Source organism: Mandrillus leucophaeus, unplaced genomic scaffold (assembly GCF_000951045.1).
Source record: "Mandrillus leucophaeus isolate KB7577 unplaced genomic scaffold, Mleu.le_1.0 Scaffold4, whole genome shotgun sequence".
In the NCBI taxonomy this organism is placed as follows: domain Eukaryota; kingdom Metazoa; phylum Chordata; class Mammalia; order Primates; family Cercopithecidae; genus Mandrillus; species Mandrillus leucophaeus.
In genome coordinates, this window is record NW_012104253.1 from 13,301,220 (window position 1) to 13,328,058 (window position 26,839).

Here is a 26,839-nt window from a genome sequence, read left to right on the forward strand (position 1 = left end):
TCAGTGTAGCCAATATTATCGGAGACCTTGATTAGCATTTGAGAACCAGGCTGAGGAACAAGGGAAACATTTCTCTGAGAAAATATCTGTAAAGAATTTTTCTGAGAACTGTCAGAGGCATTTGAACCAGAGCAACTTCATCTTGAATAGGAATTGGGTAAAATGAGGCTGAGACCTACTGGGCTGCATTCCCAGACAGTTAAGGCATTCTAAGCCACAGGATGAGATGCGAGGTTAGCACAAGATATAGGTCATAAAGATCTTGCTGATAAAACAGTTGTGGTAAAGAAATCAGCCAAAACCCACCAAAACCAAGATGGCAATCAGAGTGACCTCTGGTCGTCCTCACTGCTACAGTCCCACCAGCACCATGACAGTTTACAAATGCCATGGCAACATCAGGAAATTACCCTATATGGTCTAAAAGGGGGAGGCATGAATAATCCACCCCTTATTTAAAATATCATCAAGAAATAACCATAAAAATGGTCAACCAGCAACTCTGTCTATGGAGTAGCCATTCTTTCATTCCTCTACTTTCTTAATAAACCTGCTTTCACTTTACTTTATGGACTCACCCTGAATTCTTTCTTGTGCGAGATCCAAGAACCCTCTCTTGGGGTCTGGATCAGGACCCATTCCTGTAACAGAACTCTTAAAGTTGACTCTATATAAATTGCTAATTATGTGCAGCCATCGTGCAACCTTCAGAATAGATTCTGTTTTTGTTCTAAAATCTGATTAGCCAATCATTAAATTGAGTTTACAGATTTCATTATATAAGATTAACTGTTAACCTTGTTTCCATAGGTTTTCGAATGCTTGAAATACCACTACTGACTGTGTTTGTTGGAAACCCTAATTTGTTGGAAGTTAAAGCTGACGCTGCTTTTGATGATACTGACAGTTATCTAATAGCAATTTCTGCAGCTAGCAAAGTTTTACATCAGGTAGGATTTTCTTCATTTACAAAACATTCTTACTAATGAAAAAATTTTCTAAAGCAATTATTATTAATATTTAATGAGCATCATTTTAGACATCTCTGTTTATAAGTACACACATAAGAGTATAGGGTTACAAGGATAAATATATTGAAGAAAACGTTGTAATAATTTTATAAAAATAGATTTATGTCCTACATAATATTTTTAGTAATTACTTATAGATTTATCAAACTTAACAAAAGAAAAATTGAGATGCAACTAAAGGTAACTGCACATTTCAGAATCATATTTTTTCACCACAAAAATATTAAGTTGAGCTATATGAAATTACTCTTTTGCAGACCAAAACACAGTGAAATCTTGGCAATTTAATATGTTCAATTTATAAATTTTGCAAATATCCCATTAAAAATTAAAGAAAAAACTAACAAGAAACAGTAGCAATTGAGGCCATTTCTTTTGTTGTTGTTGTTTAACTTGGACTTCTTTTTATCACTCTATACGTATATACAGGTTAATTACATTTCTTCCTTCAACTGCTTAAAAATAGGGAACATGGGCTGGGCATGGTGGCTCACGCCTGTAATCCCAGTATTTTGGGAGGCCAAGGCGGGTGGATCACCTGAGGTCAGCAATTCAAGACCAGCCTGACCAACATGGAGAAACCTCATCTCTACTAAAAATACAAAAATATTAGCCGGGCTTGGTGGCCCATACCTGTAATCCCAGCTACTCGAGAGGCTGAGGCAGGAGAATCGCTTAAACCTGGGAGGCAGAGGTTGCAGTGAACTGAGATCGTGCCATTGCACTCCAGCCCGGGCAACAAGAGTGAAACTGTCTCAAAAAAAAAAGGGAACACTTTAAATAATAAGAAATTCACTAGTTGAAATAAAGGCTTATTATTCATATCATGTTCTTAATATGTACTTAATATAATTGATTTATTGAAATTGTGATAGAATAAAGATGAGCTACTAAATGAAAACTAAATGGTGAAAAATAAAACACATGTAGCTTACTAAACTCCTAGTATCTAAGAGGAAGAAATATCTCAATTCTTCAGGAAAAGCAAACATTTTTCAAATTATAAATTTACAAGTCATTTTTTTTAACAGTGGACAATTTCCAGGGCATAAACCCTTCATTAGCATTACTTTATTCAGTAAATGAGAACCACAAAAAGTCGCAGGAAAGGACTAGATACAGATACGGAATAAATGTGCTCTTCGGCATTTTTCCTTTTTATTTTTTTATTGTAAATTAACAGTTTATGAGGTACAAAGTGATGAAAGATGAAAGATAAGTTTTGGTGATAATGTGGAGAAAAGGGAACCCTTGTACAAAGTTTCTGGGAATGCAAATTAGTAGAGTCACTATGGAAAATGGGATAGGCCGGGCGTGCTGGCTCATGCCTGCAATCCCAGCACTTTGGGAGGCCGAGGTGGGCGGATCACCTGAGGTTGGGAGATCGAGACCATCCTGGCTAACACGGGTGAAGCCCCGTCTCTACTAACAATACAAAAGATTAGCCAGGCGTGGTGGCAGGCGCCTGTAGTCCCAGCTACTCGGGAGGCTGAGGCAGGAAAATAACTTGACCCCGGGAGGCAGTGGTTGCAGTGAGCCAAGATCGCACCACTCCAGCCTGGGCAACAGAGAGAAGAGACTCCATCTCAAAAAAAACAAAAAAAAAGGAAAACAGTATGGATGATCCTCAAAAAACTAAAAATAGAATTATTGTATGATCTAGCAATTTCACATCTAGGTATTTACCCAAAATATTTCAAATCCGTTTGTCAAAAAGATGTCTGTGTACCAGTGTTTATTGCAGCACTATTCACAACAGCCAAGTTACTGGGTCAACCTAAAAGTTCATTAAGAGATGAATGGATAAAGAAAATGTGGTACAGGAATATATACATAATGTAATACTGCTCAGCCTTTTAAAAGAAGTCTGTGATTTGCAACAAAATGATGGAATTGGAACAGTATGCTAAATGAAATAAGCCAGGCACAGAAAGATAAATACCACACATCCTCACTTATATGTGAAATCTAAAAAATTGAACTCACAGAAGCAGAGAACAAAATGGTGGTTACAGAGGTGGAGGTAAGAAGGATGGTCAAGGGTTACAATGGTGGTCTCCACCCTTTTTGGCACCAGGAACCAGTTTCATGGAGGACAGTTTGTCCATGGACTGGGATGCGGGGGCATGGTTTCAGGATTAAACTGTTCCACTTCAGATCATCAGGCATTAGATTATCATAAGGAATGTGCAACCTGGATCCCTCGCATGTGCAGTTCACAATAAGGGTCAAGCTCCTATGAGAATCTAACGCTGCTGCTGATGTGACAGAAGGTAGAGCTCAGGCACTAATACTTGCTTGTCTGCCACTCATCTCCTGCTCTAAGGCCAGGTTCCTAACAGGCCACAGACTGGTACTGGTCCTCAGCCCAGGGGTTGGGGACCCCTGGGGTACAAGATCTCAGACAGAAAGAATATGGGTTTTTCTTAGTTCTATTGTACAGTATGGTGAATATAGTTAATAATAGAGTATTGTATGTTTCAAAATTGCTAAGAGAGTAAATTCTAAATGTTCTTACCACAAAATGATTAAGTATTCGAGGTGATGGCTATGTTAACCAGATTGATTTAATTATTTCACATTATATTCATAAGTATAGCAAATTTAGAATATAAGTTATGAAAGAGAAGGAAAAATATGCTTAATTCTATCTTTCTTTTGTTTGGTTTTGGTTATTTTTGAGACAGGGTCTCTCTCTGATGCCCAGGCTGAAGTGCAGTGGTGTGATCACAGCTCACTGCAGCCTTGACTTCCTGGGCTTAAGCAGTCCTCCCACCTCAGTCTCCCTAGTAGCTGGGACTACAGGCCGACCACACCTGACTAATTTTTGTGTTTTCAGTAAATATGGGGTTTTACCATGTTGCCCAGGCTGTTCTCAAAGTACTAGGCTCCTGGACTCAAGCAGTCCTCCCACCTCAGTCTCCCTGGTAGCTGGGACTACAGGCCCACCATGCCTGGCTAATTTTTGTGTTTTTAGTAGAGATGTGGTTTTACCATGTTGCCCAGACTGGTCTCAAAGCCCTGGGCTCAAGCGATCCACCCACCTAGGCCTTTCAAAGTGCTAGGACTACAAGCATGAGTCACTGCACCTAGCCATATCTTTCAAGGATGACTAAGCACTTTTAACATTTTGGGTATTTAAAAAGGCAGTGTAGAGGTTCAGAACAGAGGATAAAAGTGTGAGCCCTAGAGAAGACTACCTGGATTGGCTCTCACTTCTGGTATTGTGGGTGACCTTGGGAAAGTTACTTTATTGTGGCTAAGATTCCTCATCTATAAAATGGAGATGACAATAATTATAGCTACTTCATATGGTTGTTTTGAGAATTAAATATGATAATGTTACCAGGAGGAGTGTGGGGTCCTCAGTTCTTGTCTTCTTGGAGGAAAAAATTCAGCCAAGAGATGTGCAGCAAGGGAATTTATTTAAAGCGACAATACGCTCAGAGCTGGCTGCTTGAGAGAACGATCCAGCTCCCGGTTGGTGAAACCTTCTTCGTGAGAATCTTACATGATTATTCGTGAAGGGCCATGAGGGGGTGTTACTTGCAAGCATATTTCGAGTGGTCCCTTGGGCGCATGTGCTGTGGTTGCACGTGCTAGTACACACATCGCATCGTATGTCTCATTAGCATTTAAATTCTCCACCCAGGGTGTGCTTTTTAGTATTATAATGAGCAAAAGGCTACTCTAGGGCAAGATTTTGGAGGAGTGCGGTGCTTGTCATCAGATAGAGTCCCTACCACAGTTATCTCCAGCTAGGGCCTGATAAACCTGATAAGCCCAGTCCAAGAGGCCAGAAGTTGCCATTGTAGCCATTGTTTTTTTTTCTTTGCTGTCAGTTGGCAGTGCTGACAATCAGTGGGTAGCGCCTACAATCAGTGGGCAGCATCTCCAAGGATTCCTTCCCCAGGGGCTCTTCTTCCTGCTCACTTCTGCCTACTCTAACAATACTACAAATAGCATATCTAAAACAATGCCTGGCACCCAGAAAACGCTCCGTAACTATTAACTTACAATATTTTCTTATTTTTTCCCTAAAATTAGGACACATGGTATATAGACTTTTAGACACGTGCTCATTCCATTTACCTGTATGTTTTAATCCTTTCAAGTCAATATTTTTCTTACATATTCTAAAATTTTTTTATCATGAAAACTTTAAGATATAGACAAAAGTAGAACTTCCATACATCCATTACCCAGACTAAATAATAGTCAAGATTGTGCTACTTTTGTTTTATCATCCCTATTTAATTTGTTTTGACGTATTTTAAAACAAACATCAGGCATGTGATTTCATGCCTACATATTTCAATACACACCTCTAAAAAAAAGTATATTATTTCCCACATAATGACAATGGCCATTATCATCTCTAAATTTTTTTAAAAATACTTTTTAATATTGTATAAAATGTAGTTCATACTCAAATTTCCCTAATTTTCTTCAAAAAAAAATATATATAGTCAGTTTGTTTGAACTGAGATAAAAACAAGATTCACACGGTATGTGGTTGTTTATCTTTTAAGTCTTTTATTTGAAGGCAGCTACTACTCCATTTTCTTCCCCTGCCATTGAATTATAGAAATTGGGTCAGTTGTACTATAGAATTTCCAACATTCCAGATTTTTCTGTTTGCTTCCTTGTATCTTAACTTTTGCCATTAGACCTCTGTATTTCCTTTAGTAGTGGAACTCTGCTTAGATTCAGGGTCAATGTGTTTGACAAAAGTAATAAAAACACGCTATTCTTAAGGGCTACAGAGTATGGGGACAGGACAAAATGACTGCTACCAGAACCTACTATATCACTACGGTTATTAGTATTTCTACATTTTTAAAGTTCCAAAAATACTTCAGAATTGTAAATAGAATTTATTGAATTGTATTGCTGTTTAATATTGTTCAAAGATCAAGTACATTTACTGTGCATGTATTTTTAAAATCTGGCAAAAATCTAGATAAAAATCTATCTTTATGAAATACAGTGATTACTAAGTGAATTTCATTTTCAAAATGTACACCAATCAGGCTAAGTGTGGTGGCTCATATCTGTGTTCCCAACACTTTGGGAGGCCAAAGCAGGTGGATCACTTGAGGCCAGGAGTTCAAGACCAGCCTAGGCAACACAGTGAGACCCCGTCTCTACAAAAAATTTAGAAAAAGTTTTTTTAGTTATTTGAACAGCATGGTGAATATAGTTAATAATAGAGTATTGTACATTTCAAAATTGCTAAGAGTAAATTTCAGATTTCAAAAGCTATGCGTGGTGGCACACATCTGTAGTCCTAGCTACTCAAGAAGCTGAGGTGAGAGGATAGCTTGAGCCCAGGAGTTCAAGCCTGAAGTAAGCTATAATAGTGCCACTGTACTCCAGTCTGGGTGACAGAGCAAGATCTTGTCTCTAAAGAAAAAGAAAGAACGAGAGAAAGAAAGAAAGAGAGAAAGAAAGAAAGAAAGAAAGAAAGAAAGAAAGAAAGAAAGAAAGAAAGAGTAAACAGAAAACAATCAAAGTTATTTTATTCATATCATCAAACCAAATATTCAGGGGCTCATCAGTGAATGAGGAAGCCTCAACGAGATGAGTTGGATGTAATAATGGCATTTATTTAATAAGTCTTTTTAAAATATTTTAAAATAAATTTTGTTGTGTATATTTAAGGAATACAATGTGTTGTTATAAGACACATATATGTAGTAAAACGATTACCATTGTGGAATAAATACCTCACATGGGCACCTATTTTTCCCCAATGTGGTAAAAGCAGCTATAATCTGCTGATTCAGCAAAAATACTTAAGTACTGAATATAATACACTATTATTAACTATAGTCCTCATGTTCCTTTTTTTTTTTTTTTTTTTTTTTTTGAGAGGGCTAGCTCTGTCACCGAGTCTGGAGTGCAGTGGTGTTATCTTGGCTCACTGCAACCTTCACCTCCTGGGCTCAAGCAGTTCTCCTGCCTCAGCCGCCCAAGCAGCTGGGAATACAGGCATATGCTACCATGTCTGTCTGATTTTTGTACTTTTAGTAGAGGTGGGGTTTCACCGTGTTGTCCAGACCGGTCTTGAACTCCTGACCTCAGGTGATCCGCCCACCTCGGCTTCCCAAAGTGCTGGGATTACAGGCGTGAGCCACTGTGCCCAGCTGGTCCTCAGGTTCCTAGCTTATTTCCAAATGCTTCCCAAAACCAATTAGATTGTAATATATTTCTTCCTGGAAAAGAATATGTCTTCTATTGTGATTTATTCTCAAACAGATCTTTATGGTCAAATATTTTTCTACTTCTGTCATGTCTTTTTCTATTTCTTCTTTTTCTATATTTTTTAGTTTTCTATATTCTTCACTATATTAGTTTGCTATAGCTGCCACAACAAAATACCACTGACTTGGTGGCTTGGTGACTCAAACAATGGAAATTTATTTTCTTACAGTTCTAGTGGTTACAAGTTCAGGATCAAGATATCAGCAGGGTTGGTTTCCTCTGCAGCCCCTCTACTTGGCTTGTGTGTGGCCATCTTCTTGTGTCCTCATATGGTTGCCCCTCAGTTTCTGTGTTGTCTATATCCTAATCTCCTCTCCTTTTTTTTTTTTTTTTTTTTTTGAGACGGAATCTCGCTCTGTCCCCCAGGCTGGAGTGCAGTGGCGCGATCTCGGCTCACTGCAAGCTCCGTCTCCTGGGTTCAGGCTATTCTCCTGCCTCGGCCTCCCGAGTAGCTGGGACTACAGGCGCCCACCACCGCGCCTGGCTAATTTTTTGTATTTTTTAGTAAAGACAGGGTTTCACCGGGTTAGCCAGGATGGTCTCGATCTCCTGACCTCGTGATCCACCCATCTCGGCCTCCCAAAGTGCTGGGATTACAGGCTTGAGCCACCGCGCCTGGCCAATCTCCTCTTCTTGTAAGATGACACCAGTGACATTGGATTGGGGCCCACCCAAATGACCTCATTTTACCTTAATTACCTCCTTAAAGGCCCTATCTCCAAATACAGCCACATTCTGAGATCCTGGAGGTTGGGGTTTCAACGTGTGGTTTTTGGTTGGACACAGTTCAGTCCGTAGCAGTTACTTTAAATAACCTTCATTTATTTGGTTATTTCCAGGGTTCAACTTCAATGGCATTTATTATGTGGTCAGCCTCTGTTGAGTGCTTTGTTACGACCATGGTGCCAACACTGAAAAGCAGCTGTAGTTATCTCAGATCTATGCATCACATTCCTAGCAAATTTATCCCGTCTGAAGACTGGATTAGTGGAGTTCATAAAGACAGTCAAGGTTTTAACCTCATCAAAACTTTGCCGGTAAAAAAAATCTAAGTATATTGGTTTAAGAAGCAATGCTGTGTGACTTTTGTGTGATTGCCTACCCATTCGGTTTCAGCATTTCTTTTGTGAGTGGCTCAAAACACTTCACAGTTATTTTTTAATCCTCATGTCATTTTGAGGATGTGATGATGATTTCCAAACTGTAAAAGCTTTCTGAAACAATTATTTTTCCTGGTAACTTAGTGTCATTATTATTATCATTTTACACTTTATATGTTGGTGTGACCTTTGGCTTTTGTGATATATTCAACTATTTTCCCTTACATTGACTTGTCCTAAGCTGATACAATCAGCCTTTGAACAATAGGTTTGAACTGCATAGGTCCACTTACATGCGGATTTTTTTCAAGAAATATATTGGACTTTTTTTGGAATTTTGTGACAATTGAAAAAATTCACAGACAAACCCCATAGCTTAAAAATGTAGAAAAAAATTGGCCAGGCACGGTGGCTCACGCCTGTAATTCCAGCACTTTGGGAGGCCAAGGCGGGCAGATCACTTGAGGTCAGGAGATCGAGACCAGCCTGACCAACATGGAGAAACCTCATCTCTACAAAAACTACAAAAATTAGCCCAGCATGGTGGCATGCGCCTGTAATCCCAGCTACTCGGGAGGCTGAGCCCTGGAGACAGGGGTTGCAGTGAGCAGAGATGGTGCCACTGCACTCCAGCCTGGGCAACAGAGCACAGAGCATGACTCTGTCTCAAAAATAAATACATACATTTTAAAAAGAAACATCTAAAAAATTAATAAAAAGTTGGATATGTCATGAATGCATAAATTATATATAGATACTAGTCTATTTTATCACTTACTATCATATACTATGCACACAAAGTTAAAATTTATCAAAACTTACACACACAAACACAGATCCTACATGGAGCCGGAGAAATGTAAGCAAACGTAAAGATACAGTATGAAATCATAACTGCATACAATCAGCTGTAGTACACACTGTACTACTGTAATAATTTTGTAGCCACTTCCTGGTGCTACTTGGGTGAACTCAAATGTTGCCAGTATTCCTTTAAAATGCCCTGAGAGGCTATTCATCTGCACGTGAGCAGTTCACCTAGCCAGTAAATTGCAAATCACAATAAAAAGTGACCTCTCGTGTCTCTAATGTACTTTTCATCGGGTAACACCGTAAACCTTAAATAACACCATGGGTCCCATATGAAGTGCCACCAGTGATGCTGAAGGTACTCCCAAGAGGCAGAGAAAAGTCATGACATAAAAAAAAAAAGAAAAAAAAAGCTGAATTTCTTGAAGTACACTGTAGATTGAGGTTCTTCAGCTGCAGTTTCCCTGGATTTCAGACAGACAATTCACCTTATGAACAGATGATGTAAAGTTATACTATCCGTAAATACAGAATAGTACTATAAATGCATTTTCATTTTTTTCTCTAGCTCACTTTATTGTAAGAATACAGTATATAATACATATTACATACAAAATATATATTAATTGACTTTATATTACCAGTAAGGCTTCAGGTCAACAGTAGGCTATTAATGGTTAAGTTTTGGGGTAGTCAAAAGTTATATGTGAATTTTTGACCATGCAGGAGGTCTGTACCCCTAACCCCTGTGTTGTTCAACTATATATCTACCCATTTCAATGTAATAATTTTAACTTTTGCCTTATCAGAATTTATGACTCTTTTTAAACATAAAATGTTGCTCTTTGTCAACTAACTTATTACTTATAATTTTCTTTGTGACAAAAAGCAAACAACCAAACTTGAAGAATTATTTACTAACTATGATACATCACTGAGACTCTTTGATAAAGTGTTTAAACTTTATTGCATTGACTTTATGGCAGTTTTTTCACTTATTTACAAGTTATATTACCATGGGTTAAAATTGTTGAAATTCCAGAAAATGAGGGGTAGAAAAGTTGGGGGAGAAATTTACTTTAATACCTGTAGCTGTAGCTAAAAATGGAATTTTTGCATTGATTTGTTTTCTAGAAAATCAAGATCTATAAATTAAAGACTTCATAATAATGAATTACATATTTTCTTTGTTTAATCACTTGCAGATAAACTACAGGCCTCCATCTAATATGGGAATTGCTATTCCACTCACAGATAATTTTTATCATGCAGATCCTAGCAAACCCATACCAAGAAACCTGTTTCACTTGTCAAAGGTAAATAACTTTTTTACAAATAAACTAGCATTTATTTGAATTCAGGAAATCATTCAGTAAAATTATATATATAGCTGTGAGTGTTAAATGAGAAGGTGCAGCTGTTATTATCATGATTACTACTCTGTTCCTCCTCCTTCTACTTTAGCCCCTCCCCTTACAGCTATTTCTGAATACAGTTTTGGAGTCAAGGAGTCTACATGGACTCTTTCCCCCTTGACTCTCCCTGACTCCCCTTTGGATTTCATTGATGGGGTTAGAGCATCTTTTCTCAAATGAAAGGAGCCCCCAGCTCTTCAGCTCTGTGAACGGAATGATGTCCAGGAGGGAAGAAAACTGCCTGCTCCAATGCAGACACATTTAAACTCCTGCTAAGATTCTGCCTAGAAAATAACCAACTCCCAGCAGCACCCTGCCTCTCTAAAGATGGAATGGGGGAGGGAGGGAGGGAGACAAGGGAGGAGCCTTTCGGTTCAGAGGAAAAGTGCAGCGTGGGGCAGCTTCTCAAGGAGACCACATGGATGCCTGTGGAATCTCTCCAGAAAAATGCACCCACCTGCCCATACACATGCACAGACAGTCATATTCATTCATACACATGTGCACGTACGTGAATACATAAAATTGGTGTTTCTTTAGCTCAAAACTCTCCACTGTCTTCCCATCTCATTCAGAGTGAAAACTAAATTCTTGCAATGGTTTATAAAGTCCTCCTTGGACTTTGGCCTTGGCGTTACATCTGACCTGATTTTCCCAGCTTGATCTGCTCTAGCCATGCTGGCCTCATTGCTGTTTCTCCAATATGCTGGGCATATTTCCACCCCATGGCCTTCACAGTTGCAGAAAATCCCTCTGTGTGGAATGCTCTTCTGCCTGATACCACATGGCTGACTCTTCAGGTGCTTTTCCTGAAGTCACCATCATAGTAAGCCTTTCTCTGACCACTCTATTTAGAATCATAACCCCCATCTCCACTGTCTCCCCTCCTTCCCTGCCTTATTTTTCTCCATATCACTTACTACGGTTTTACATATTTTACTCACTTATTTTACTTCTCGTCTTTCTGACCCCTTGAGAAGGTAAGCTGATAAGGCAGAGGTTTTTATCTATTTCTTCTCTACTATATCCCCAGTGCCCAGAACAGTGACAGACTTAGAGAATGCTTTAAAATTGTGAAATATACTAATGCACATTCACCACCATGCACACACACGCAGTTAGGAAGTGAACAGACTTCTAGTGAAATCTTAGGTTTCAGGTTAAGAAGCTCTGCTCCAGGCAGTGATTAACTATGATACTGAGTTCTTCTCCACGTCCAGTTTCTCCCAAAGACAAACCTTGATGTGTCACTAGAACCACCTCCTCTACTGAAATATGACTGTACTATATTTACATGGAAATCCTTCATTTCCCAGGTTTTTTCCCCAGGATTTTCTTGTGAGTTAAATAGGGAATGTATGTACACCTAATGATTACTACCCCGTCTTTTATGCATCCAACAAGTGTTAATTTCAGCATTTCCAGTGTTATCAGGCACTATCCAGACATTTTCTGAAGATACAGCAATGCACAAGATAAGCATGGTAGCTTCATGGACTCTACTAGGTGAGAATTTGTATATCTTAAGCAAAAAGACATGCAAATTAAATAGCGTCATCGAGTGCAGGGCTTCTGAACAGTACAGCCCTGCATATCCTGAACCAGAATTATTCAAAAATATTTTTTGTTTTGTTTAGTTTTGAGATGGAGTCTAGCTCTGTCGCCCAGGCTGGAGTGCAGTGGCGATCTCAGCTCACTGCAACCTCCGCCTCCTGGGTTCAAGTGATTCTCCTGCCTCAGCCTCCTGAGTAACTGGGATTACAGGATCTCGGCTCACTGCAAGCTCTGCCTCCCAGGTTCCCGCCATTCTCCTGCCTCAGCCTCCCGAGTAGCTGGGACTACAGAGGCCCGCCACCATGCCCAGCTAATTTTTTTTTCTTTTTGAGACGGAGTCTCGCTCTGTCCCCCAGGCTGGAGTGCAGTGGCGCGATCTCGGCTCACTGCAAGCTCTGCCTCCCGGGTTCCTGCCATTCTCCTGCCTCAGCCTCCCGAGTAGCTGAGACTACGGGCGCCCGCCACCTCGCCCGGCTAGTTTTTTGTATTTTTTAGTAGAGACGGGTTTTCACCGTGTTAGTCAGGATGGTCTCAATCTCCTGACCTCGTCATCCGCCCGTCTCGGTTTCTCAAAGTGCTGGGATTACAGGCGTGAGCCACTGCACCCACCCCAAAAATATTTCAATGCATCTTTCTGAATCTCATAGCTACTGCATCAGAAACTATGAGGTACCGTCCTGAAATCTGCATTTTGTTTGTTTGTTTGTGACGGAGTCTTGCTCTGTCACCCAGGCTGGAGTGCAGTGGCGCAATCTTGGCTCACTGCAACCTCCGCATCCCGGATTCAAGCAATTCTCCTGCCTCAGCCTCCCAAGCAGCTGGGATTACAGGCACCCACCACCATACCCAGCTAATTTTTGTATTTTTAGTAGAGACTAATGTGTGTGTGAACTCTATGAAGGGAAGTGTAGTGGCCTTTTGTGTACTCAAGCTGCACAATTGATTGATATAAAAATGCAAAATGAACTCAGGTCATTTTGAAATTAAGATTAATTTTTTTGTTTAACTTTAAAGCTAGCTCCCCTAACTTTATATATTTTTGGGGAAAAAATAACTAAAAACCTCAGCCTATAAAGCCAAAGATTTTCAAGGAAATTCATATTGTATATTTCAAAAATGATTTATCAATGTGATCTACCAAAAAAATTTATTTTTCCCCTTTAGGAAGATATTATTATCCTCTAATGTGAGAATCAGATCCCTAGATTCTATTTCTACCTGTACTATTAAACTTAACCTTGAACCTGAGCTTGGTTGTTTCTGTGCCTTAGTGTCTCCACTCATAAACAATTTCCTACAAAAATTGTGTAAACACCAACTAAAATTTACCATATGTATTCATTCTCTTGCCATAAAGATCACTTCTTCATTTACATTTGGCTCTCACCCTCTAAAAATTTGTGGTTTGGAGAGTAACTGAAAACACGATTTTAAGAAACGTGTTTTCCTCACAAAATATATTGTAATGTGATTTTCCTATCTTGTATTCCTGCAGAAAATTAGAGAAAATGTGTATTGTCTTGTGCCATTTTGCAACATGACTTTCTCAGGAAAAAGATCACTTTCAATGGCAATACTTTCTTAAATAATTCAAGATGGTGTGAGGACCTATCTTATTAGTTTAGTGCTTGTTAATCATTTGTGAATTACTTCTTGTTTAAAGGAAGTATCAAAAAAATTTAAGATTCTAAATGGAATACATGAATCAAGTAAGCCTTAGAATAGAAGTCTCACATAAAGTTGTCATTTGCAGTTGATAATTAACATAGGTGTTTTATTCTCTCAACTCCTTAGTACCAGAGCCAAATACCATTTAGTTCTCAGAAATCTTATCAATATTGTTCTGTTTACCTACTTATTATAAATCTGCTAATAACCACTTGAATCGGGCAAATACACCGAAGGCAAAGTTTATTTCTTTTTTTAGCTGTGAATTTTTCATGACCGTTTTAGTCTTGCAGATAGCAGGGCAGCCCCTTGGGGCAAGGATTTACTCTGGGAGGCATCAGTCATCCCCTTTGAGAGCCTTCTTTCCCCACTTTGGAAGATCTTTTTACAATGTTAAAGTATACTAGTTGTGAGAACAGGCAGGATTTGCAGGTTGCTTTACCAGCATGAATCTCATTTTTCTGGCTTAAAATCCGAGACTGTGAAATTATTCCATAGGAAAGTGAACGTTATTTTGCAGAATTAGCGTCTTACATAAAAGTGTTGAAGTGTCTTTAAAATTGCTATCCTGAGCAAAACTGTTTGGTTGCTAAAAATGCTTATTTTTCTGTATTTGTTTACACATTAAATTCTTACAAAACAAAAACAAACGAACAAAAATTTTCTTTATAAATTACCCAGTCTCAGGTATTTCTTTATAGCAGTATGAGAATGGACTAATACAGAAGATATATAAACAGCCAACAAGCCCATGAAAAGATACTCAACATCTTAGTCATTAGAAATATACAAATCAAAATCACTTGAGCTATCCCTTCACAGTCATTAGAATAGCTATAATAATTGCCTTTTTAATGAAAATAATTGTTGGCGAGAATGTGGAGAATCTGAAACTCTCATGTATTTATGGCAGGAATGCAAAATGGTGCAGCTGTTATGGATATCAGTTTGGTGCTTCTTCAAAAAGTCAAAATAGAATTACTGTATGACCCAGCCATTTCACTCCTAGATATATCCAAAAGAATTGAAAACATATGTTCAAACAAAAACTTCATAGCAGCATTATTCATAATAGCCAGAAAGTGGAAACAATCATATGCGCATTAACTGATGAATGGATAAACAAAATGTGCTATATCCATTCAGTGGTGTCAAAGGAAAATATCTTGGGCCCCCAGAATCACTAAGGAAAACTCAAGTTGGGAACTGCTTAGGGCAAACCTGCCTCCTTTTCTATTCAAAGTCACTCCTCTGCTCACTGAGATAGATTCACATCTGATTTGCCTCCTTTGGAAAGGCTAATCAGAAACTCAAAAGAATGTAACCATTTGTGTATCACCATTCTGTGACCTGAAAGCTCCCTCCCCACTTGAGTTTTGTGCTTTTGCTTTAAGTTGTCCTCCCCTTCCAGACTGAACCAATGTACTTCTTACATATATTGATTGACGTCTCATGTCTCCCTAAACATATAAAACCAAGCTTCACCCTGAACACCTTGGGCACATGTTGTCAGGACTTTCTGAGGCTGTGTCACGGGCACATCCTCAACTTTGGCAAAATAAACTTTCTAAATTAACTGAGACCTTTCTTAGATTTTCTAGGTTCACATTTTGGTAACCACGAAGGGATTCTGAGTGGAGATGCCCCTGACCTTTGACAAATCTCCTATCGGTGCTTGGTACCAGCTTGAGCTAAGTTTATGACTCAAACCAATAGGACAATTTGCTGAGGTCTGAGAGCACGCCCTCTAGTGAATCCCTGATATCCCAAAACTTGGTCAAGATCTAAAGTTTATTTTGCTGTACAACTCCTCTTTTTTTAGAGTTTTACTTGCTTCCTACGGAAGGCAAGTTTTTCCTGCTTCGATGACAATGGAAGGCAGGTAACTCCTTTATGGAGTTTGAGCTTACTTTCAACAGGGAAGATGAGGTTTTTTTCCCCCTGCTTCTAGGATGGTAGAGAGTAGTCTACAGCCTGAGACCCGTCAGTAGGTCAGAAACTGGTTTAGGATTCTGTCTTGCAGTTTCCTTTTAAATGACTAAAGTTAGCATTTAACAACAGCTGGTGTTCATTTCTGCTTACATTTAGAGTGCTCTGATACTTAGACAGAAATCGTATAATTTCTGTATAAATCATGTAATTTCAGCTTTATACAGAAATCATATAATTTGTGTGATAATTGTTAGTTTAGCAGCATTTTGTCCTAGCTGAAATATGGTAATAAGATTTTCAACAAAATTTTTTAAAGGAGCTCAATGCTTAAAAGTTAGCTTAATTAAAGGGCTAACATCCAAGATGTGTGCGTTTATGTGTATATGAGTGCATGTTTGTATTTGAAAAGCCTTCATGTTTTGGGGTTTTTTGTTTGTTTTTCTCTCCTAAGACCTTGTCCTTTTTTTGAGCAAAAGTTTTCTTTTTCTTTTTCTTCTCAGTCGACTGAATTCCATTTTCACCTGAAATTTTTTTTTTTTTTTTTACTAAAATAGTTTGCAACAGAGGCTACTCTTGGGTGTTTTTTGTTTGTTTGTTTGTTTGTTTTTTGAGACAGAGTCTCCCTCTGTCACTCAGGCTGGAGTGCAGTGGCACGATCTCTGCTCACTGCAACCTCTGCCTCCCAGGTTCACGCCATTCTCCTGCCTTAGCCTCCCAAGTAGCTGGGACTACAGGTGCCCGCAACCACGCCCGGCTAATTTTTTGTATTTTTTTTAGTAGAGACAGGGTTTCACCATGTTAACCAGGATGGTCTTGATCTTCTGACCTCATGATCCGCCCACCTCAGCCTCCCAAAGTGCTGGGATTACAGGCGTGAGCCACCACGCCCAGCCTACTTTTGGGTTTTTAAGAAAGAGTAAGTTTAATTTGGCTCAAAGAAAAATAAAAGTGTCTCCCTCTAGCACCACCAGATGTTTTCTCTCTGTACTTTATGATGTAAATTTTGCTACTTGGTTTTCACCTGAGTTGTTTCCTTTAATGTGCAAACTTAAGGCTATTTAGCTGACAACTGCCTAGGGTTGTGAAACAAGTTAACAAGAATCTGAAAGTCTAAGATAGGAAAAAAAGGTAAGGGGGATTTTGTAAATTTATAAAACGTACTTGCAGCGGCATGCCTAATACATTTTTATATGTATTGTATTTATGTGTTGTGTACAGAATGTTTCACTACTAAAATATATAAAAGCTCTAATTAATTGGCTTACAAAAATAAAAGCACTTAAATAAGACACTGAAAAAGCAAAGACTAGTCAAATGCTTTTTCAAGTTTATATAACTTAAGTAAAATCTATAATAAATAGCTAGCTTTAAAATTATTGGTAAAGTAATATTAGAAATGTCTTAAGAATTGCCCAGCATACATTTTTGTTTGCACTTATTAATCAAGCAATTTCATACTTATCCCTGCCAAATACTAAAAGATGTCAAAATTTGGCATAGGGGTTACAAAACTATAAACCTAGCCCAAAATAGAATGACCTTTGCTTGTATAATTTTAAATAAATAAAACATTGATATGGGTTTAATGAAAATAGGTGCATCTTGAATTTAGTAAGATTACCATAACTTCTAATCCTGTGGCTTTAGGCAGTCTGATCCACAGACAATAAGGAGGTTTGTTTTGGGAAAGGACTGTTATCATCTTTGTTTCAAAGCTAAACTATAAACTAAGTTCCTTCCAAAGTTAGTTCATCCTATGCCCAGGAATGAACAAGTACAGCTTGCAGGTTAAGAGCAGTGTGGAATCAGTTAGGTCAAATCTTTTTTTTTTTTTTTTTTTTTTTGAGACAGTCTTGCTCTGTTACCCAGGCTGGAGTGCCAGTGGCACAATCTTGGCTCACTGCAAGCTCTACCTCCCAGGTTCATGCCATTCTCCTGCCTCAGCCTCCCAAGTAGCTGGGACTACAGGTGCCCGCCACCACACCTGGCTAATTTTTTGTATTTTTAGTAGAGACGGGGCTTCACCATGTTAGCCACAATGGTCTCGATTTCCTGACCTTGTGACCTTGTGATCTGCCCACCTCGGCCTCCCAAGGTACTGGGATTACAGGCGTGAGCCACCACACCCAGCCAGTCAAATCTTTTCTCACTGTCTCAGTTATAATTTTGCAATGGCAGTTTCATAACTTTAAATCATGACTGTCACAGTTTTCATAAATAATCTAGGTAAATAATTAAAACAATTAGGTAAATGTAATGGGATAAATACTTATAGACAAACTGGTCACAATTTAGAATATAAAGTTAAACTAAATAATAGCTATTTCATTATTTGGGTATTTTCCAATAAATATATATTGTAAGAAAACATTCTTACTACAGAAAAAAAAGTGTCCTTTAAAAAAAAGTGAACAAGTTTTGTCTAATTCAAAGCTTAGTTAAAGCTTATATACAAAACAATGTGAAAGGAGCCAGGAATAAAAAAAGATGTAAAAAAAGTTATAAAAATAAAGAGGTATTTTTTTTAGGTAAAAAAGCTTAAAGAGAAATAATTTTATATAAGAAAGAATCTTCTGTGGTAAATTTAGTCCTAAAATAAAATAACTGGTTGTTTAAAAAGGAGGGAGTTTCAGAACAAATCAGAAAGTACAACCATGTAATGAATAGTCAGTATAAGTCACAACAAGAGGATTTATACATTTAAAAAAAAAAACTTTTATAGAATCAAGTTGTCATATTATTATTTTTGGTTTGCTTAGGAAAAAGAACTGAGACAAATTTTTATTTTTTTTTATTTTTTTTTTATTTTTTTTTTTGAGCCAGAGTCTCACTCTGTCGCCAAGGCTGGAGTGCAGTGGCCGGATCTCGGCTCACTGCAAGCTCTGCCTCCCAGGTTCACGCCATTCTCCTGCCTCAGCCTCCCGAGTAGCTGGGACTACAGGCGCCCGCCACCTCGCTCGGCTAGTTTTTTGTATTTTTTAGTAGAGACGGGGTTTCACCGTGTTAGCCAGGATGGTCTTGATCTCCTGACCTCGTGATCCGCCCGTCTCGGCCTCCCAAAGTGCTGGGATTACAGGCTTGAGCCACCGCGCCCGGCTGACAAATTTTTAAATTAATGTTATTACATCCATGTGTCTTCCTGTATGTGCTTTTAAAGTCCTTGCAACATTGAGTTACAGGGCTTTAACTCCTGAGTCTAAAAAGGACACCAAGTCCTGCTAAATCTTAAACACTGACAGCAATTAAAGCCTTATCTTCAGGCCCCAGAGAAGATACAAATTAAAACAAACTGCATTCCTGAGACACAGGGCAGGATATTAAAGCCATTCAACTCCTCAAGGCCCAGGGACTATCGCAGAAGAGGTGGGCACATAAGATTGTAAGGGCCAATTGTGAAAGATAAAATAAGTTCAGTTTCTCTATAAATTAATTATTAATGTCAAAGGCACACTGCTGCAAAACCAGTAAATGGACACCCATGTCAGATTAACAAGGTTTTCTTGAAGCATTAAAGAACTTCTTAATAAAGGTTATAAAAGGCTTATGGAAGTTATATTTTATAATCAAGATTAAATTTTATAGATTGTTTATAAAATTTTGAAAAACAAATGTAATTGGCTTCATGCTGTTTTTATTAGGGTTTCTTGTTTAAAAAATTAAGTCTCAACTCAAATAATGAAGGTTTTCGCTTTTTTTGGAATGCTGGAATTATCACTTTGGTTAAATAAATGACTTTACAATGACCTGTAATCCTATTTTGTAATATCAAGTATTTTAAACCTTTTATATTTGACAAACTTTTCAAAAGCAAATTATAAATTATATCTTTTTGGCCGGGTACAGTGGCTCATGCCTGTGATCCCAGCACTTCGGGAGGCTGAGGCAGGCAGATCACGAGGTCAGGAGATCAAGACCATCCTGGCTAACACAGTGAAACCCCGTCTCTACTAAAAATACAAGAAAAAATTAGCTGGGCGTGATGGCAGGCGCCTGTAGTCCCAGCTACTTGGGAGGCCAAGGCAGGAGAATGGCATGAACCTGGGAGGCGGAGCTTGCAGTGAGCTGAGATGGCACCATAGCACTCCAGCCTTGGCGACAGAGAGAGACTCCATCTCAAAAAAAAAAAAAAAAATTATGTCTTTATCTAACCTAATTAGTCCTTTAAGACATTAGTTTCCTTAAGTCCAAAAATGACATAACTTGGCTTATTTTGGTATAAAAATTATACAGGAAGCATTGTCAAATATGAAATGGTGTTTGGTTTTCTTTGGGCTGTATTTGTATACATATCTAATTGTGTTCCAAATTTATAGGAAATTCCTGTAATTCTGATATACCTTAGTGTACATTATAGTAATATTCATAATTGTTATGTTAAAATTATTGTGTGCCACAGAGGTAATAAATTTCCTTGTCAATTGTGTCTTTTAACTATGGCTGCCTTAAAACTTTTCTTCATCCATAGACAATTGTCTTGTTTTGCCTTCTTTTAAACGCTCTTTAAAAGGTGGATTTATATGCCAGGTGTGGTGGCTCATGCCTGTAATCCCAGCACTTTGGGAGGCCGAGGCGGGCAGATCACAAGGTCAGGAGATTGAGACCATCCTGGCTAAAATGGTGAAATGCTGTCTCTACTAAAAATACAAAAAATTAGCTGGGTGTGGTGGCAGGTGCCTGTAGTCCCAGCCACTCGGGAGGCTGAGGCAGGAGAATGGTGTGAACCCAGGAGGTGGAGGTTGCAGTGAGCTGAGATCATGCCACTGTACTCCAGCCTGGGTGACAGAGTAAGACTCCGTCTCAAAAAAAAAAAAAAAAAAAAAACAGATGAATTTATAATTAGCTATAGGACTCTAACAGTTGCACTTAAATGCAGGTTTTCTGATGACTTTGGAAATTGTGACATTGGCATAAAGGAACTTTCAGAACTCTGATGGAGAGCTGAAATGTTCATGACTATCAAACAGAATAGGAGTTAACCGAATTAACGGAACCAATAGAAAACAGAAGTAATCTTTTTGACTTTTTGCTTAAAATGTTGCTGATACTTTTTTTGTTTTTCAGAGTTAAGAAAACATTTCTTTTAAGCTATTTACAGCTTTTAACAATTGAGTAAAGTATACTTTGTGAACAAAATTTGGAACCTAATTGTTTCCCTCTACCTGATTTCTCTAGAATTTGGAAACTATTTGTGAGTATTCTTAATCTATGGCAATATAGTTATTTGCATAAGTGCAGTAAGAATCAGTTTTCTTTTGCAATAGGACACAACTGGAGAAACTGGTTATTTTACCAAGGCTTTGACTGGAATGATGTGCTTTTCTTTAAGGAATCAAACTTGACTTATGGAGCCAATAAAGCCCTTGGGAAATTGGCCTCATAGTTTGTGTACACAGTCCCTGTACAGAGTTTCTGACCTGTCCTTAGTAAAGAATGTCACTTTCTGACAGGCACAGAGGCCCCAGGTTTATCTTGGATCCTCAAGAGGAGAGGAAATTCACCAAACTCATAAATATTTGATAGCACAAATCCATGGCTGGGCTCGGCTTTAAAAAAGTCTTATCTGGACCAGGTGTGGTGGCTCATGCCTGTAATCCCAGCACTTTGGGAGGCTGAGGCGAGTGGATCACGAGGTCAGGAGATCAAGACCATCCTGGCTAACACGGTGAAACCCTGTCTCTACTAAAAAATAAAAATAAAAATAAATAAATTAAACATAAATAAATAAATAAGTCTTATCTGATTCCTCCTATAGAACAAAGTTCCATCAAAGCCAAGTTAAAAGCCTATGTAAAAAATAATTATTCTTGCTGTACTATATATAAATAATTAGGCCAAGTGTAATAAAGCATACCAGTCATACCATGATTTGTCTTTAGTAAAACTGAGAAACTGGAGAGAGAAAAATTATGTTTCTAAACTATAGTAGATCTGTTGTTAGATCCTAGTCTTGCCTAATGTTTTTTTCAATTTTTATTATTTTCCATATTTTGGATCGAATTCGAATTTTTCTTGACTACAAGTCTTCAAAATAATGTTTTCAATTTTTTTCCTTCTTTTTTTCCCCATTTTTCTTAATTTGGAGTCACTGAAAACTAAGCTGTGCTTTCTTAAAACCCTGCAAACTGAAGCCAGACAACTTAAACTTCAGAAGAAAATAACTACAACCTATTTACATACATAAGCCACTTTCATACCTGCCTACTAATGTATGGACTTCAGAGTAATGTGGCCTATATTGATTTTTCCAGGACTGTTCTTTTTTTTTTACTGTTGTTTTTTTCTCCCTTCCTTCCCCCTATTTTCTCTTCACAAGACATGAGACTTCACCATCTGCTAAAAATGAGCTTTTGGGACCTCACCGTTGTATTAGTTCATTTTCATGCTGCTAATAAAGACATACCCAAGACTGGGCAATTTACAAAATAAAGAGGTTTAATTGGACTTACAGTTCCACGTGACTGGGGAGGCCTCAGACTCATGGCAGAGTTCAAAAGGCACTTCTTACATGGTAGCAGCAAGAGAAAATGAGGAGGAAGCAAAATTGGAAACTCCTGATAAACCCATCAGATCTTGTAAGAGTTATTCACTATCATGAGAATAGCATGGGAAAGACCAGCCCCTGTGATTCAATGACATCCCCCTGGGTCCCTCCCACAACACATAGGAATTCTGGGAGATGCAATTCAAGTTGAGATTTGGATGGGAACACAGCCAACCATATCACTCTGCCTCTGACCCCTCCAAATCTCATGTCCTCACATTTCAAAACGAATCATCCCTTCCCAACAGTCCCCTAAAGTCTTAACTCATTTCAGCATTAACCCGAAAGTCCACGTTACAAAGTCTCATGTGAGACAAGGCAAGTCCCTTCCACATATGAGCCTGTAAAATCAAAACAAACTAGTTGCTTCCTAGATACAATGGGGTTACACATATTGGGTAAATACAGCCATTCCAAATGGGAGAAATTTGCCAAAACCAAGGGGTTATAGGACCCATGCAAGTCCAAAATCCAGCAGAGCAGTCAAATTTTAAAGATCTAAAATGATCTCCTTTGACTCCAGGTCATGTTGATGCAAGAGGTTGGTTCCCATGGTCTTGGGCAGCTCCACCCCTGTGGCTTTGCAGGGTACAGCCTCCCTCCTGGCTGCTTTCATGGGCTGATGTTGAGTGTCTGCGGCTTTTCCAGGCACACGGTGCAAGGTGTCAGTGGATTTACCATTCTGGGGTCTGGAGGATGTTGGCCCTATTCTCACAGCTCCACTAGGCAGTACCCCAGTAGGGACTCTGTGTGGGGGCTCCCACCCCACATTTCCCTTCTGCACTGCCCTAGTAGAGGTTCTCCATGAGGGCCCCACCCCTGCAGAAAACTGTTGCCTGGGCATCCAGGTGTTTCCATACATCTGAAATCTAGGCAGAGGTTTCCAAACCTCAATTCTTGACTTCTGTGCACCCACACAGCCTCAATACCATGTGAAAGCTGCCAAGGTTTGGGGCTTCCACCCTCTGAAGCCAGAGCCTGAGCTGTACGTTGGCCCCTTTCTGCCATAGCTGGAGCAGCTGGGACACAGGGCACCAAGCGCCTAGGCTACACACAGCATGGGGACCCTGTGCCTGGCCCACAAAACCACTTTTTCCTCCTGGGCCTCTGGGCCTGTGATGGAAGGGGCTGCCATGAAGGTCTCTGGAGACATTTTCCCCAAAGTCTTGAGGATTAACAGTAGGCTCCTTACTACTTGCAAATTTCTGCAACTGGCTTGAATTTCTCCCCAGAAAATGGATTTTTCTTTTCTATCACATAGTCAGGATAGACTCTCTACCAAAAAAATTTTGTTTCAATCAGCCAAGTGTGGTGGTGTGTGCCTGTAGTCCCAACTATAATACTAGGGAGGATGAGATGGGAGGATTGCTTGAGTCTAGGAGTTCAAGACTGCAGTGAGCTATGATTGAGCCCCTCCAGTAAAGCCTGGGCAACAGAGCAAGACACTATCTCTAAAAATAATAATAATAATAATAATAATAATAAAGTAATGGCAAGAGAGATCAAGTATAAATGAAGGACAAATGGGCAGATAGAGTGGAGATTTAAAATATCAACGTATGCTATGAAGAAAGACAAGTATGAAATAGTAGGTTTGGAGAGTGTGCAGCCCCACGTCATCAAGGCCACTCATTTTAGGTCTCCATCTGGATCCCTGCAATGGCAGGGGCCAAGAGTAGTTAGTTTGGTAGTCCTGGGATGCAGAATTCAGAATGACACAGTCTTTCTAGGTCCCATGCAACTGCACGAGGTAAACCGGTAAGTGGCTGAGTAATACTCAGGTTCAAATTACCACACAAGGGGGCAATTAAAATTCAGAAACACTGTACTTCTATTCTTACTTTATTATTAGTGACTTGCTTTCCCCTTTTAACTTCTCAGGAATTTCACTTACTCAGGGAATAAATATTTATTAGATATTTATCAGTTTGCAGAAATCCTGCAACACAGAAAAACAAGTCAACATCTGTTACTTCTATTTGCAGAAAACTGGTAAATTCAAACAGTGTGCTAATGTTTCCACTCGGGAGGAATGTAACTGCACAAAGGATCAGAAGTTTTCACATGCTGTTGCTTTCTCAGATTGCAGGGAAAAAGTAAGATCATTTTTAATTACCTGAAGATAGGATACTTTCTTATCAACAAGATTTTGAAATGTGCCTTTGGGTTAAACATGAAAACTAAGACCTATAAATAATGTCTTATTATGATGCAGAGCTAAATGTGACACTGAGCTAGAAAGATCCAGATTTAAATGTACCTTGCAAGTTAATGAACCTCATTGGTAAAATAAAACAGTAATACCTGCACTACCTTGTCCATTCCACAGCATTCGTATAAAGACACACACTCGCCCACACCCAAACACACCCCTATGTATACGAAAGCAACTTGTCTGTAAAACACTATACCAGGTTATAGTAAATATTGATTCATTTAAAACAACTTTGAGTATCTTGTATCAGGTTCTTGGAACATAGAAGGCAAAGTCATTGTAATCAAGCTCAGCCTGCTGACAGTCACAAATGAAAGACGGTATAATATGTTGGTTAAGAGAAGGCTTCTGTGTCAAATAATATTTTATTCTGTTAGTATCACAGTTTGCATTAGAAGAGTAAAATACGCAGTTGGGGCCAGGTGCAGTGGCTCACACCTGTAATCCCAGCACTTTGGGAGGCCGAGGCAGGTGGATCACCTGAGGTCAGGAGTTCGAAACCAGTCTGACCAATATGGTGAAACCCAATCTCTACTAAAAATACAAAAATTAGCCGGGCATGGTGGCGTGCACCTGTAGTACCAGCTACTCAGGAGGCTAAGACAGGAGAATTGCTTGAACCTGGGAGGCAGAGGTTGCAGTAAGCAGAGATCGCACCACCGCACTCCAGCCCGGGTGACAGAGCAAGATTCCATTTCAAAAAAAAAGAAAAAAACAAATATGCAGTTGGTATATCTTTCAAACAGATCAATTTCAAAGGCCTTGTAAGACTGTATATTGAGAAACTGTTATTTCACAGACTACATATATGTAAAATTACATATAAGACATCTAGAGACTATATATGATACATATTATATATATATACACACACACACAATATGTTGGCATAGAGTCAGCATTCTGTAAATTATCATTATTTCATTTTTGTTTTTACTTTTTTTGAGACTGAGTCTCGCTCTGTTGCCCAGACCAGAGTGCAATGGTGCGATCTCAGCTCACTACAACCTCCGCCTCCCAGGTTTAAGTGATTCTCCTGCCTCAGCCTCTCAAGTAGCTGGGACTACAGGCGCCCACCACTATGCCCAGCTAATTTTTGTATTTTTTAGTAGAGATGGGGTTTCACCATGTTGGCCAGACTGTTTCCAAACTCCTGACCTCAAGTGATCTGCCTGCCTCAGCCTCCCAAAGTGTTGGGATTACAAGCGTGAGCCATTGTGTCTGGCCAGCATTCTGTAAATGATGAGGGCTGTTTTTATATACCCCCTTGCTGAACTAAAATAATGTTTTGTGAGCACTTACTATCTACTAAATGCTACTCTAAGTCTTCTCCGAGATTTGTCTCATTTAATTCGAGCCACAGAGAAGTCAGGCAATTTGTCAAAGATCACATTATTAACATGCTTTGGGGCTGGATTTAAGCTCTGATGCCAGAGCCAAGTTTACAGATTGTGCCTGAAAGACTGACTGGCTGGAAAAGTGGCAAAAGGAGGGTGAGCGATCTATGCATGGCTTTCTGGGATATGATTTAGCCAAAAAAAAGTTTGAATGACATCATAGTAAATTCCTGTGAAAAGGGCCTATAGAAGTGATGAGTTTTGTTACCACAATGTATAGACTGCCTTTGGAGTTCACATTGATTCTGCTCTAAGACATTTTCATGACTGAAAAGGCAGAAACCCCTCACAAGCACATTTCATTGAACAGCCAAACTATTGGCAATGTATCTTTTCGCTTTTTACCAGGAAATGAAGTGACTATTGACTTTTCCAAGTTTACATTCATTCTTGGAATTTGTATTTTAGGTTCCTCGCTTTAAGTTTCCAATTACACAATATCCAGTTTCTTTGGAAATTATCAACGAGGATGGACGTGTCCCATTGGAATCTCCATATCTGGTTACTGTGACTGAAGTGAACATGAGGCAAAACTGGAAACTGAGTAGGGTTTGCTTTCATCTGTAATTATTTTATCTTATAAGTAATATTGTTACTGGTTTACAAAGATCAATGGTTTTCAAAGCTTGTTCACACAAAAGAGAGCCAGGAGTTCTTGCAAATGGATTTGGATCAGTTGGCATATTGCTGTTTACTTCTGTTTCCCACTGATTTCATCATCACTTCCAGAGGCCTGGATTCTATGGTAAAAGCATTTTTGAATAATTTATACTGCAAAAAAAAAGGAAAGTCATTTTGTGGATTAATAGCAACAGTGGGGCCGGGCGCAGTGGCTCACGCCTGTAATCCCAGCACTTTGGGAGGCCGAGGCAGGTGGATCACGAGGTCAGGAGATCGAGACCATCCTGG

General features: G+C 39.0%; 1 protein-coding gene across 1 annotated transcript in view; it reads left to right on the forward strand.

The window, feature by feature from the left end:
* The window catches only part of CATSPERB (catsper channel auxiliary subunit beta), a 158,749-nt gene that overhangs the window by 118,091 nt on the left and 13,819 nt on the right, over positions 1-26,839 (forward strand). The window contains exons 20-24 of the mRNA XM_011991778.1: positions 811-950; positions 8,138-8,335; positions 10,414-10,524; positions 24,304-24,414; positions 26,339-26,474. Coding sequence (XP_011847168.1) covers positions 811-950; positions 8,138-8,335; positions 10,414-10,524; positions 24,304-24,414; positions 26,339-26,474 — 696 coding nt within the window. The remainder of the gene's footprint in view (positions 1-810; positions 951-8,137; positions 8,336-10,413; positions 10,525-24,303; positions 24,415-26,338; positions 26,475-26,839) is intronic.